Below are 13,250 nucleotides of genomic sequence, written 5' to 3' on the forward strand. Positions count from 1 at the left end.
AGTAGCATTTACTTCCTAAAAACACCTTTTCTTTACAAAAAATACTCAAGTAAATCTCACAAGCAGTACTGACCCATTGGAAGTAAATTTTACTCAATTACCATTGCATTTTAATTGCAAAATCCAGTTAAATATTTCTTGTGGTTCTTACTCTTATTTAACTAATCTTTTCTTTGTTTAATTTTATGAAATGATTAAGTAATATTTACTTGAATTAAATTTAATTTATGACTTCACATTAGCACAATAAATTTGTTGCCATTTCTGTGAAGTGAATAAACATTTTCAATTTTTCAAATGAACATTTTATTTTCCTATTTGCACTGACATATGTATGTCTACATAACATCATAACCTTCCTTTGGTGTACATGAACAAGGATTGAAAACACACACACACTTCTGTCTCAGTACAGACAGACACCCACTCATGCACACGCACACACACACACACACTCCTGTCCACACACAATAGGGCTGAGAAACAGTGAACATCCTTTACAATCTAATAAACACAGCCCTTGTATTGCAGGTGAGGAATTCTCCCACACACTCAATGGAGAATTAGTGTGAATATCCTCTTAAAAGAAAACATGACCTGCTGCTGATGACACTTTCTTCCAAATGTTCAGATTTCTAAAAATCGGGGAAGAAATGACTTTCAGAAATGACACACACACACGCATGTACACGCACCTTGGCAATTTCACATATGTAGGGTATTCCTTTCTTTTAAAGCTCAGAACAGAGAAGAGGTATCACTGCAACAACAGCAACTGAATCAACTGTCTACTAACACTGAATCGCTGTGATCACAGAAGGAAATGTGAGAAGAACAAGAACTAAAAACCTTTCCTTTGTGGAGCATGGGCACATGGATTTAAAACACTGCAGCACTGTACACACTCATGCTAGTAGTTTCCTGTGGAGAGCCTGGACCTTTGAAGACATGTTGAGAGCATCGAGCTCAAGAAGCATTTTCTGAAATACCTCAAATGTGTATTTGAGTTTCAGCGGGTAACTCAGATTGACTGCATAAATGACACCCATGAGGAGCAGACAAGCATTTGCCACACTCCTGCAGTCCTCCAACACCTCTTTTCCCTCTATGAGTACAGACACGTAGCTGAGGTCTTGGCTTTCCTGTTCCAGGTTCTGACGGATGACGATGACTTTCATCAAGTGTTGACTGCAGTCGTCCTTCACTGCCTCTTGGCTGACATCCTGTGAAAACATATACAACTAGAATTAGAGATCAATGGCTGAGTCTACATTTCAAACAGTTTGTGAAAGGGAGGTTGAATAACATGGAATAGTTAAAAATGCCTAGACTGTTGAGGAGGGTGTGTCTGCAGATGCAGAGACTGCAGATTCAGACAGACCTGCAGGTCTGTATCTGCAGTCTCACTACCATTGGGGAGTGTTTGAGGTTAGTGTAAAGAAATGCATGGAAATATAAATACACCACAGTGAACCACAATTCAGTGTAGAGGACGGTGAGATAATCCTTGTGGCTTTGATCATCCAAAAATCATAAAATTTACCTTGCATTCTTTGATCAGCTCCTCTACAGACTCTCCAAGGAACTCAACCAAGCAACGGATGATGATGTCTCTTCGGCCTTCGATATGTTGCTGTTAAAAATTATAAGAATATTTAATTTCAGAGAACAATACAGCACACACAAATGCAAACAGTTACCTATAGGGAATGTAAGCTTGCAACAGCATTCTACGTGGGTAAGTGTATTAGGAGTGTGCAACATAAAATATATTTCTTAATGGTATCTGTTGAGACAATGTGCTCCATCAAGGCCTCAATTGTAGCTATAGGAATCAAACCCAGAGACCACTCAGAGACTCACAGTGAAGATTATGTAAATGTCTGCTTTTTTTGAGCACATAATATGAGAGAGGACAAGATTGTCTATATTTCTGTGAGAAATCACACACAGTGATGAGATACAGAGAAAAGTTCGAGGTGAACAGACACTATCAAAATAAGACATCAGCAATACATTCATTAAAATTAGATGATGCAGTTACATTAATTAAAACATTTACCTCACTTAGTGAGTCCAACATCGGTCTTATCTTCGTTCCTGCAATCCTGCCTTTCTTCCTAAATATCTCCACAAGTTTGGTGGTGTGCCTGTCCAGTTTGGACAAAAACGTTTGCTCCAGATGAACTGTGGTTATTTGTTTGAACTCTTCTTTGATCTGAAACGAAAGATATAAACACAAATATCATATCCAGATGACTCAACAGACCCCAGGTACACTTAATTATTGAATGAACAGGTCCCCATCAGACAAACCTCGTAGTGTAAGAGAGAACTGGAGTTACCTGAGTTTCACTGAACAGACCAGGCCATGTGAAACAACAGCTGGATCCAGATCACACTTATGGTTTCTCAAGGTCGACAAAACCACGTCTTTTATAAGTGGACCAGAGGCACATGTGGATATAAACTTAAGTTCATCTATTAATTCATCAATGCATTTGTTCGGGACATTGAAAGTACTCTCCAACTTCTCTCTTTTATATCTTGGGTCCACTCCTGTGGTTCACCATCCAAAAGCTCTGAGCTTTCTTCCACATCATCACTATCATCCAGAGCAGAAATGGGTTCAAGCGGGGGTTGTTTTAAGACTTCTGTTTTAAAATCATCAATGGAGTGTGAATGGTGCTTTCTATGTCTGTGGGTAGCGAATGTTGAATAAATGTTTGTGCTGAAATTGCAGTTTTTGAAGACACATGCTACAAGTTCAAACTTTCTCAAGTGGCCGCCAAGATGCTCAAAATACTGCTTTTCTGAATTAAAATAACCAGTGGAGCAGAGTAGACAAGAAAATGAAAGAGGTCCACTTTGTGTGGCCATCTGTGCATGCTGCCGAGACAAATGGGTCTGAAGGGCATTAAACGTTTTAAATGAACAGGGGCAATCAGTGTGGAGACAAGGAACTGAGTGGCTGCGCCCACCATGTCCACGCTTTAGTCTGTAGTGTTTCAGCAATGGCCCCCTCTTCTCTGATTCAAACCTACATGTTTTACACACCCATCTCATGTTGTTGCACCTGAAAAATACAAATTCAATACTTAAAAACTAAAACTGTGTTCTCTGTTCCTAATCATTACGAATTTGATCTTACCTTATCTCAGCTGTGGACTGGAAATTGCAAAGTGATGAGCAAATGACCTCAGGTTCTGTAAAAGGGAAAAAAGTTATCTATGAACTTTTTAAATGCATTTCTATTAATACAGCCACAGTCTACCCAGACAAACAGACAGACACGTCTGTACTTCTATCTCCATGGGGACTCTCATTGACATAATGCATTACCTAGCTGCTTAACCTAAACCGAACCAAAACCCAATTCAAACATTAACTCTAAAACCAAGAAGAGACAGTTAGTCCCCACCAGTATAGTAAAAGTCAGAATTTTGTCCCCATGTGGATGGAAAAACACACACTCACACACACTCGGACGCGATAATCCTCTCAAATGCGGGTTTCTGGTTTTGCACTTGTTTTCATCCAAACTTTGCAAACATGGTCGGGAGTTGCAGAAGACTATGGGGCGACACACACACAGACACACCATGCAAGCCAGCCATTCCTCCCAGCAACATATCCAGCTTTGATAAAACCACAGCCTCCAGGCAAAAGCGACAAGTGCGCTAGCTAGCTAGCTAACATTAGCAGAAGACGACAGCGACGAAAAACAAGCCGCCGACTTACACAAAAATAACACATAAAACAGACTGGCCTTACAGCGTTTGTGTGCCTGTTAGCTTGTGTCAAGACGTACCTCAGCGGTCCCATGTCGACTGAACTCCCACTGCCGATCCACGGCCTCAGGTGTCCACACGCGCGAGGGAAGACGCGCTCAACAGCACAGCGTGCAACGAACGGCCTGACGTCACACACCGAGTGGTGCGGAGGTTGCCAAGTTCACTGATATCACCCAAGTGCATTTTACTTGCACATTTCAACTAATAAAGTTAATGGAGTAGTTTAGTGAATATTACCTGGGATAAAGAGTAAAATTTATATGCAAACAAACAAATACCAAGTAACAAACCACATGAAAACCGACATTTTAAAGTAAAAGCACTCAAATGTTATTTGCTTGTAGAATTATAATTTAAGTAATAATTACAGGAACAAAAAATCATTTTTTTCAGTGTACCAGTCAACCCAGCAAGTGTTACTACCTTTTACAAAAGATTTAAATTTTGACGGCTAAACGCATGAAATATAAATTAATGCTCTCATGGGTTAAAATGTTTATTGCTCCCTAGAGGGAAACAGAACTTCTGATCCTGTCCCTGTTGGTCCCCTCATTTCTCATTTTTCGTTTTGGAAAATATTTTCACATACATCATTCTCTATTATTTCCTCTATTATTCTCTTCCACACAAGTACATGGATTTCCGTATTCAGAATAATTACCGTGTACGCCTGGTTAGCCAGTAGTAGACAGTCATCTCTCATGTCTTGTCTTGCAGCTGTGTTGCGAGCGGCAGCTACAATATATATAGATAGAGAGATAGATAGATATATATATATATATATATATATATATATATATATATATAGAGAGAGAGAGAGAGAGAGAGAGAGAGAGAGAGAGAGAGAGAGATTGAGTTTATAATGTCTTGTAACTTCATACAGGCTGCAATAATTCACTCATTCATTCATTTATTAATTCCAGCACTGTGTTCAACGTGCAGAGCAATCAAACGAAGAAGTGATGACAAAAGCAGAAGAAGCTTCTCAGCTTCACCTGCAGCACTTCGACTGTCCACCAGAGGGCGGCACCGGGTTGTTTCTGTTTCCTGCTGCAGGGAGGTTTCCACTCCAGTGTGTTTGCGAGCCTCACGTCGTTGTCGGTCACACCGCACCTCCACCTCCTGATGTCGATCAACCGGTTACTCACTGATGTTTGAAGCCGAAGCTCAGCTTGTTATGAGTGTCAGTAACGAGAGTTCATTTCCTCCAAAACGAACAAGAACCAGCTGACTTCTCCTCACTGGTGGAATGCAAGCAAGTACATTTACTCAAGTAGTGTACAGTATTCAAATAGAAATGCAGGGTATTTGTATTTTACTTTACTCCCCCACATCGCAGAGACAAACACGTCTTACTGCACTCCAACAGTCCGCCAGCTTCGTTCCGCTGAACGCAAATTCATGCATTCGCTTAATTTGAACGCAGGACTTGTACTCGTAGGAGAGTACTTTCACACTGTGGTATTAGTACTTTTATAGCAGTAAAGGATCTGAATACTTCGTGTACTTTTTTCACGTTACAGTAATGTACTGCGGCACAAATCAAATAAGAACAAATGAAATTTGCTTTGCTGTCAGTTAATGAGATGCGTTTGATTTAATTCAGTGCAATTCATCATCACAGCGTCTGCTTTGGTTTCATTTTGTGAGACTTTCATTATTTTTTCTTCTCTGGTCTATTTTTTCTCTTGATGACGTGTGTGAGTGACGCTGATGGAGCTGAAGGTGTGGAGGGAAAATGTATTTTTACTTTGAAGGAGGAGGACGACGATGATGACCAAGGTGTAGGCTGAACATGAGATTTCCGCAGAGAGATTATGGCCTTCAAAATAAGAGAGAAAACACCCTTTTTATCGTGACTTATTTTACCAGGACAAGCTTCCGCCATGACAGCATCACATGACACAATCACATGCTGGCTATCATATCTATGGTTTCTAACTTGAGAAGCGTGTTCCCAAAGTGTATGGTCTCTTTTAATATTTCATTTTGCTTAATTTATCTTTTTTGAAGAATTTATGATTTAAAACTATTTGCGTTTTATGCCGGAAGTGAAGGTTTTTGCCAGCGTTTACTCTGCAGCTTCAGAGAAACCTCTGCTTTTATTCCGAAAAGCCCCAAAAGGAAGTGTTGTTTCTTGTTTTCGCTGGCGGAGCGGGGGGAGGAGGTGATGATGGAGGGAGGAGGAGAGGGAGGAAGAGGAGGGCTGATGTGTGCTGAGCAGCAGCAGGTCTGATGATGATGATGATGATGGTGATGATGATGGTGATGATGGTGATGTGAGTCACAGAGCGGAGGGTTCAGGATGCTGACAGCCGCTCCTCAGTAGACTCAGCCGGCGCACAGACGCTGCGGATCCGCCGGAGGACACACGGTGAGTCTGCAGACAGCAGCCCGGCGGCGGGGCGCCACGCTCGGTCTGGTTTCAGCGCCCGCCTCGGTGCTGCTGCTGCTGGGGTTTCGTTTCAAATTTGTGCGTGTGTGCGTGTGCGTGCGTCAAAGATAGCGGCTGCGCGTGCCCGAGCGCAGTCACATTGATTAACGTGATGTGAGGAGATAATGAGAGTCTGCAGCTGAAAGTGAGAACGAAGCAGCAGGTCAGCTGAGTGTGTGTGTGTGTGTGTGTGTGTGTGTGTGTGTGTGTCGTGACGACAGTCTGTTCCAAATGTCATCGGAGGAGTAGAAATACGACAGGAACACTACAATGATGTACACATATGTTACTTTTACTGTTACTGATAATCTTAAGGACAGTACAGCCAGGACTCAGACAGGAGGACTGAGGACTGAGACAGGGGGACTGAGGACTCACACACGAGGACTGAGACAGGAGGACTCAGGCAGGGGGACTGAGGACTGAGACTGGAGGACTGAGGACTGAGACAGGAGGACTCAGACAGAAGGACTGAGACAGGAGGACTCAGACAGAAGGACTCAGACAGGAGGACTGAGGACTGAGACAGAAGGACTCAGACAGGAGGACTGAGGACTGAGACAGGAGGACTGAGGACTGAGACAGGAGGACTGAGGACTGAGACAGGGGGACTGAGGACTGACACACGAGGACTGAGACAGGGGGACTCAGGCAGGAGGACTCAGACAGGGGGACTGAGGACTGAGACAGGAGGGCTCAGACAGGGGGACTGAGGACTGAGACAGGAGGGCTCAGACAGGAGGACTGAGGACTGAGACAGGGGGACTGAGGACTCACACAGGAGGACTGAGACAGGGGGACTCAGACAGGAGGACTTGTACCATTAAACAAAAGTACAGTACAGTTACCCTGCAACACAAGAAGTAGAGTATTTTTAAAGTAAAATATTAAAATGTTGGTATTGTTATTTCGCCGTAGCAATAGGATAGAAATATAATTATATAAATATAATCCATCTGAGTGGAAAATAGTTTTCAGCCAAGTAAAAGATAAAACACGTAAAACAAATAGCAACAGGAAGCTATCTGTGACTTTAAAAGCTGATTCATTTCTGAAACACGTTTTGTCCCCACTGACAGAAACACGTCAAACTCGTCACCCAAAAATAGAAGACTGATATTTAAAGGACAATGCGAAGGTCAGACCTTCTTGGACATTTTATCATTTTTAAGCACAGAATCCTTAAAAACGATGCTGGTTAATATTGTAAATATTATTGATATGTCTGATTGTGTCAGTTATTGTGTCGTGTTGGTCAGGGACAGGAAGTTCTGTCCTGGACTCGTCCATCTTTTTGACCTCACTGATTCATCAGTTTTTCCGTCCCTTCTGAAGTGGATTTTCCGAATCCAGAATGAGGCTCCCCAACGTGGGCCAAAGGAGTGCTGATGCAGTGATAATCATTTCTAATACTTTATTTGTGATGAGAGAAGATTTATTTTTGATGCTGGTGTTCTCCCTGCCGCCTGCCTCCGCACAGGAAGTGATGTCACACGATGTGGGCAGGCAGGTAGCCATGACAACGGGCCTGCTGATGATGACATGTTTGCACTCCTCTGCTGTCTGAGCATTATCACCACGGCAACCAGACAACTCTCTCCCTCCCTCTCTCTCTCTCACACACACACACACACACACTACATTCAGGTGCTCCCATGGCTACATCCAGAGGCACAGTGGATGCTATAAGGAGGCAGGTGTGTGTGTGTGTGTGTGCTGCTCGTTGTGAGGATCGCTTAACGAGCTGCTGATTACTCACTCGTCTAAATTTGTGGCTGAGATGAGGAGCTGTGACGTCAGCGTTCTGAACAGCAGCTGATCTCAGACCTGCGGAAGCACAGTTTCACTTCGTTATCACCGAATCAGTCGTTCGTTCTCAGGCTCCCTCCAGTGATGCTCAGACAAAGAATCTAAGAGATGAACAGTGCAGAAGATAAACACAGGAACAGAACAGATCTGAAAGAGAATAAAATAAATGCTGTGCTTTGTATTGTGCATCTTATGGTTGTGCTAAAACTAAGCAGCACCCAAAATGACTTCTACATTCAGACCGTAATGTGACGTGTTTGTCAGTGCTGCCTCAGAGCCGTGATGTGGTCTGACATCCTTTTGTCCGTTCACACCTCGAGACTCGTGACCTTCAAGGTGTGAACTGGTCTGAGGAAGGAGATGTCACAACAGCATTATAACAACATCCACAAAACAATAAAGATGGACCGACTGACTGATGGACCGAAGGAGTGACTGAATGACTGACAGACCGACTGACAAACTCAAACTGACTGACAGACAGACTGAGTGAAAGACTGATGGACCAACAGACTGACTAGTAGACTGACTGATGGACTGACAGACCGACTGATGGACCGACAGACTGACCGACAGACGGACTGACTGATGGACTGACAGACAGACTGACTGACTGGCTGACAGACTGACTGACAGACTGACTGACAGACGGTTGACTGACAGACTGACAGACTGATGGACTGACAGACAGACTGACTGACTGATGGACTGACAGACGGACTGACAGACGGTTGACTGACAGACTGATGGACTGACAGACTGACTGACAGACAGTTGACTGACAGACTGACAGACTGATGGACTGACAGACCGACTGACAGGCTGATGGACTGACAGACGGACTGATGGACCCTCAGCTGTGAGGCTGATCGTCCCAGCAGCCCATTAAGGTTGATTTCAGGGAAACTCTGGCTTGTTCGTCAGTTAATCAAGCAGTTTATCAACGGAAAATGAAAAATGAAAGTATTATTTTATGTCAGTCGTTATGAGTCGTTTCTCAGCGGCAAACATTTGCAGGTTGAAGCTTTCCTTGAGGCTCCACTGCAGATGTTGTGCTGATATTTTTAGCCCAACAGAAAGGAAATCAAATCTGTCGATTATTCTGCGATAAAAATGGAACTGAGCTGCGGCCCCAAACGGTCGTGTTAGCATCTCAGATTAGCATCTCTCTCAGATTTACTGATCACCACTGAGATCAGGAGAAGGTCTGGGTCCTCATGATCAAACCCCTCACTGGGTTTTCTTGCTCTCCTTAAGAGCCTCTCCCTGTTAATGAGATGCAAAGCTCAATGCTCGTTAGTCATCCTGCGGGGAATACAGCTCGGCATGCTGGGAAACTCCCCGAGGCCTTCGCTCCCTCGTTTGAATTCATTCAGCTGTGGATTGGAGTTCAGAGGACGAAGCTGCGACGTTCGTGTGTTTTAGATGCTGAAGCTGCAGCACAAACACACTCAGCACTGACTGTTACACACAGCACACACACACTCACACACTCACACACACACACACTCACACAGTCACACACTCACACAGTTCACACACGCACACACACACACACACTCACACTCTCACTCTCACAGCTCACTTAGGTTTTTCAGTTGAATACAGGATGAAAAGTAGTTTTGAATTCGGTTCCCATCTCGTGACACATAAACTCTAACTGTAGAGCCTACTGGGAGACTGATTTTCACTCGCTGAACCAGGACCACTGAAGTAGTTACACTAAACTGTTTTAAAATATTTATTAGCCTAAATACACCAGGGCCAGTCAAGTTCTTCCACACCAAACTCATCCAACCATGTCTTTATGGAGCTTTGCTTTGTGCACTGGGGCACAGTCATGCTGGAATAGAAAAGGGCCTTCAACAAACTGTTAGACTGTAAACTGTAAGATTTCCCTTCACTGGAAGTCAGGGGCCGAGCCCAATTGTCTATAATGTATGAAAATCTGAAACTTTATCCCGAGATAAACTGTTCATATGTTAGACTGTTAACCAAGAGCAGGATTCCTCCACTGGCAGCCGAGCTGAACCTCTGGCTGCTGGGCTCACTCACATTGGATGAAGTGAGATGTTTCACACACACACACACACACACACACACACACACTGTAATTACATGGTCATTGTGATGCAGATGATCTGCACTCGAAGCAGGCTGGGCGTCCAGCTGAAGGACTCTCCCAGAATGAAAGCACCAGAGTTAGTGCTGATGGCCCTCAGACTAATGAGGTTCAGGTGGTTTGTTCGCTCCATCTGAACGCTCCCAGTGTGATCGCAGTCCACGCTCACTTCCCACATTCCCTTTTCTCCGGCTTCTGAACAGTTCCTGGAGTCACTTGGCTCTCACTGTTGGTTTTATTTGCTTAATGCGCCCCAGCTGGTGATGTCCATCCAGGAAGTTCTGCTCTTTGATTCATCTCCTCCTCAGCTTACAGGTCAGCTGTCCAGATCAGCAGGTGGACTCCAGCTCCCAGAATGCCCGAGCAGAGTAACGACTACCGGGTGGTGGTGTTCGGAGCCGGTGGGGTGGGGAAGAGCTCGCTGGTCCTTCGCTTTGTCAAAGGCACCTTTAGAGACACGTACATCCCGACCGTGGAGGACACGTACAGACAGGTAGGACATCGCCGAGCGCTGCGCTGTGCCGTGTGGAGTCCAGCAGACCTGTTGGATTATTGATCAGCACCTGCGCTGTCTCTGCAGGTGATCAGCTGCGATAAGAGCGTCTGCACGCTGCAGATCACAGACACAACAGGAAGTCACCAGTTTCCCGCCATGCAGCGTCTTTCCATCTCCAAGGGCCACGCCTTCATTCTGGTCTACTCCATCACCAGCCGCCAGTCGCTGGAGGAGCTCAAACCCATTTACCAACAGGTCACACACTTTGGTTCCCGCGTGACGACAGCAGCCTCAGTCAAACAAACTGTTATTATTGTTATTTATTATAAATTACAGTTTGAATGCTGTAAAGCTTCATCATGAATGTACACGATCTCATGTCTCTCCAGGTCCTGGCCATCAAAGGCACCGTGGAGTCCATTCCCATCATGCTCGTGGGCAACAAAAGTGACGAGTTGGCCCAGCGCGAGGTGGAGACGAAGGAGGGCGAGGCCCAGGCCGCCGCCTGGAAGTGCGCCTTCATGGAGACGTCAGCCAAGACCAACTCCAACGTGAAGGAACTGTTCCAGGAGCTGCTGGCCCTGGAGAAGAAGAGGGACATGAGCCTGAGCATCGACGGCAAGCGCTCAGGAAAACAGAAACGAGCCGACAAGCTGAAGGGGAAGTGCAGCATCATGTAGAGCGAGCGGCGGACTTTCTGCAGAGACCTGGAAACAGCCGAGGAGGCAGGAGACCCCCCCCCCCCCCCACCTTCCCCCCAGCTCTGCATCACAGAGGACCGGTGCTCTCCTCCTCCTCCTCCTCCTCCTCCTCCGTCTGTGTGAACACTGAAGCCCAGAGGAACAAAACAATGAGACCGACTCATAATGGAAACTTTATTTAGAACAGGGCCTCAGGCTCCTCCTGGCCCTGAACTGGACCGAGTTTGTTCTTTGTTTGTGGCCACGAAATACGAAATACACACACACACACACACACACACACACACACACACACACACACACACACACACACACACACACTTGCCACCACTAACCATCACACAAACGTTATAATGAAGGAAAACTTCACTGATTTGTATGTGCTCCTTGAGCCAGCATGGAGGGAACGTCTAAGTTTTCTGTGTAAGATATTAGAAGGTTGTCATTGGCAACACCTGATGACATACGAGACGCCAGACGATTGGAGGAGTCAGACAGAAAAACGCTTTATGAATTAGAAAAGAAGACCTGAACCCGAACCCGAGCCCGACGCAGACGGGATGAGGCCAAACAGAACTTTGAGTCCTGCCTGCTTCAGAGTTCAGACAGAAGATGAAGAAAAGCCGCTTTGTGTTTTCAGCTGCTGACCAGTGATTTTATAAACCTGATGAAGATCAGAGCTGCTCTGCGGCTCAGACGGAAACCCAAAGAAAGCAAAGCCGACAGCCATTAACCGGCTGAAGTGAACTTTTCCTTAATCTGATGAGACGACTGACGTCCTCCTGCTGGCGGCTGTGGTCCTCAGCACCAGGATGTTTTCTGCTTCCCGCCTACGTACAGGCTGGACGTGTTCAGCCTCCACGTCAACGCACTCATCGTGGTGTTCGCAGCAGCTGACAGCAGACGCTCTCACGTTAAAGCACCAGGAAACAAGCCGGCCTCTCACTCTGTGTTCACGTCCGTTAGCGGGAACGAGTAGCTGCTGATGGAGAACAGGTGCGGAACAGGTGCAGCCAGGTGTTTCAGGGATGGACGAGTTCGAACTAGCTTGGCTCACTGGAACGAAGGCCAGCCGAGCTCACGGCGGCTCGTCTGACTTCCATGTGGGATCCTGTTAGCTGACAAGCTCGTCGCCACCCGGTGGAGCTGCAGCGACGCTGACACAGCAGTCCTGTACTCAGCAGGGTTTGTGTGTGTGTTTTGTGCAGTAAAAAATGTGTGGAGATTCTTTTGTCCTTCAGGCCTCAGTGTTTAAAGAGAGAAATGCAAAACAACTGCAGGCTGAGTTTCAGTTTGATTCCTGAAGACCACTTAGTGATGGTCCGCTCTGAACCAAACGTTCCTCCTGCCAGCTGAACCCGACTGGACGGATGGAGGTGGTTACCGCTGCTGTCTGTAGCTGTGGTCTGTGCTGTGTGCTGTGTGATGTAGTGACACTGCTGGCGAGCGCCTGACGTCCCTCTTCTCCTCGGACTGCAGCAGGACGTTGGACGTTGGACTGCTCCTTCACCCTGCAGGAAAGACACCTGCTGACGTCAGTTCCTGCACATCTGAGATGCCTTTCCTACCGCGTTTACTTTACGTTTGGATTCTTTTCTGAACATAAGTGGGCTTAACACCTTACGAAGCACAAACACAACGAACTGGAGACGGAAGAAGCACACATTCATCCTGCTGGTCACGTTTTGTGCACCGTGTTTCTTTTCACTGTAAAAAGCTTTTTGGTTCGTGTCTGAGACGTCCCCCCCGTCCCCCCGTCCCCCCGTCGCGTCTCTCCGGCTTTAGCGATATTAAAAATGGCCGCACTTTGTATGCAGGCTGTGCTGGGGCTGCAGAGGGCAAATGAAAAGCTTCGGTCTGTAAAGCGTGACCTGCAGCGACGCCGCAGCTCTCC

At 45.7% G+C, this 13,250-nt stretch overlaps 1 protein-coding gene and 1 long non-coding RNA gene across 2 annotated transcripts; one reads left to right on the forward strand and one right to left on the reverse strand.

Annotated features, from left to right (window-relative positions):
* Positions 1-1,548: 1,548 nt before the first annotated feature.
* LOC124060256 lies at positions 1,549-2,528 on the reverse strand. Its single transcript, XR_006843544.1, has 3 exons — positions 2,346-2,528; positions 2,063-2,218; positions 1,549-1,633 (listed from the first exon to the last, which is right to left on the reverse strand). It is a non-coding gene; the product is annotated as an uncharacterized LOC124060256 (long non-coding RNA).
* Positions 2,529-6,042: 3,514 nt separating this feature from the next.
* Positions 6,043-11,841, forward strand: diras1a (DIRAS family, GTP-binding RAS-like 1a). Its single transcript, XM_046392726.1, has 4 exons — positions 6,043-6,168; positions 10,468-10,652; positions 10,740-10,910; positions 11,045-11,841. Exons 2-4 carry the CDS (start codon positions 10,515-10,517, stop codon positions 11,333-11,335), a joined length of 600 nt encoding a protein of 199 aa, XP_046248682.1. The 5' UTR covers positions 6,043-6,168; positions 10,468-10,514; the 3' UTR covers positions 11,336-11,841.
* Positions 11,842-13,250: the final 1,409 nt, after the last annotated feature.

Source organism: Scatophagus argus, chromosome 6 (assembly GCF_020382885.2).
Source record: "Scatophagus argus isolate fScaArg1 chromosome 6, fScaArg1.pri, whole genome shotgun sequence".
Classification (NCBI taxonomy): domain Eukaryota; kingdom Metazoa; phylum Chordata; class Actinopteri; family Scatophagidae; genus Scatophagus; species Scatophagus argus.

Excerpts from the sequence above, each read along its gene's own strand:
- diras1a (XM_046392726.1), top strand. The coding sequence starts at position 10,515 with ATGCCCGAGCAGAGTAACGACTACCGGGTGGTGGTGTTCGGAGCCGGT. Across the intron at positions 10,653-10,739 it reads TGGAGGACACGTACAGACAG|GTGATCAGCTGCGATAAGAG; the intron begins GTAGGACATCGC and ends CTGTCTCTGCAG. Across the intron at positions 10,911-11,044 it reads TCAAACCCATTTACCAACAG|GTCCTGGCCATCAAAGGCAC; the intron begins GTCACACACTTT and ends ATGTCTCTCCAG.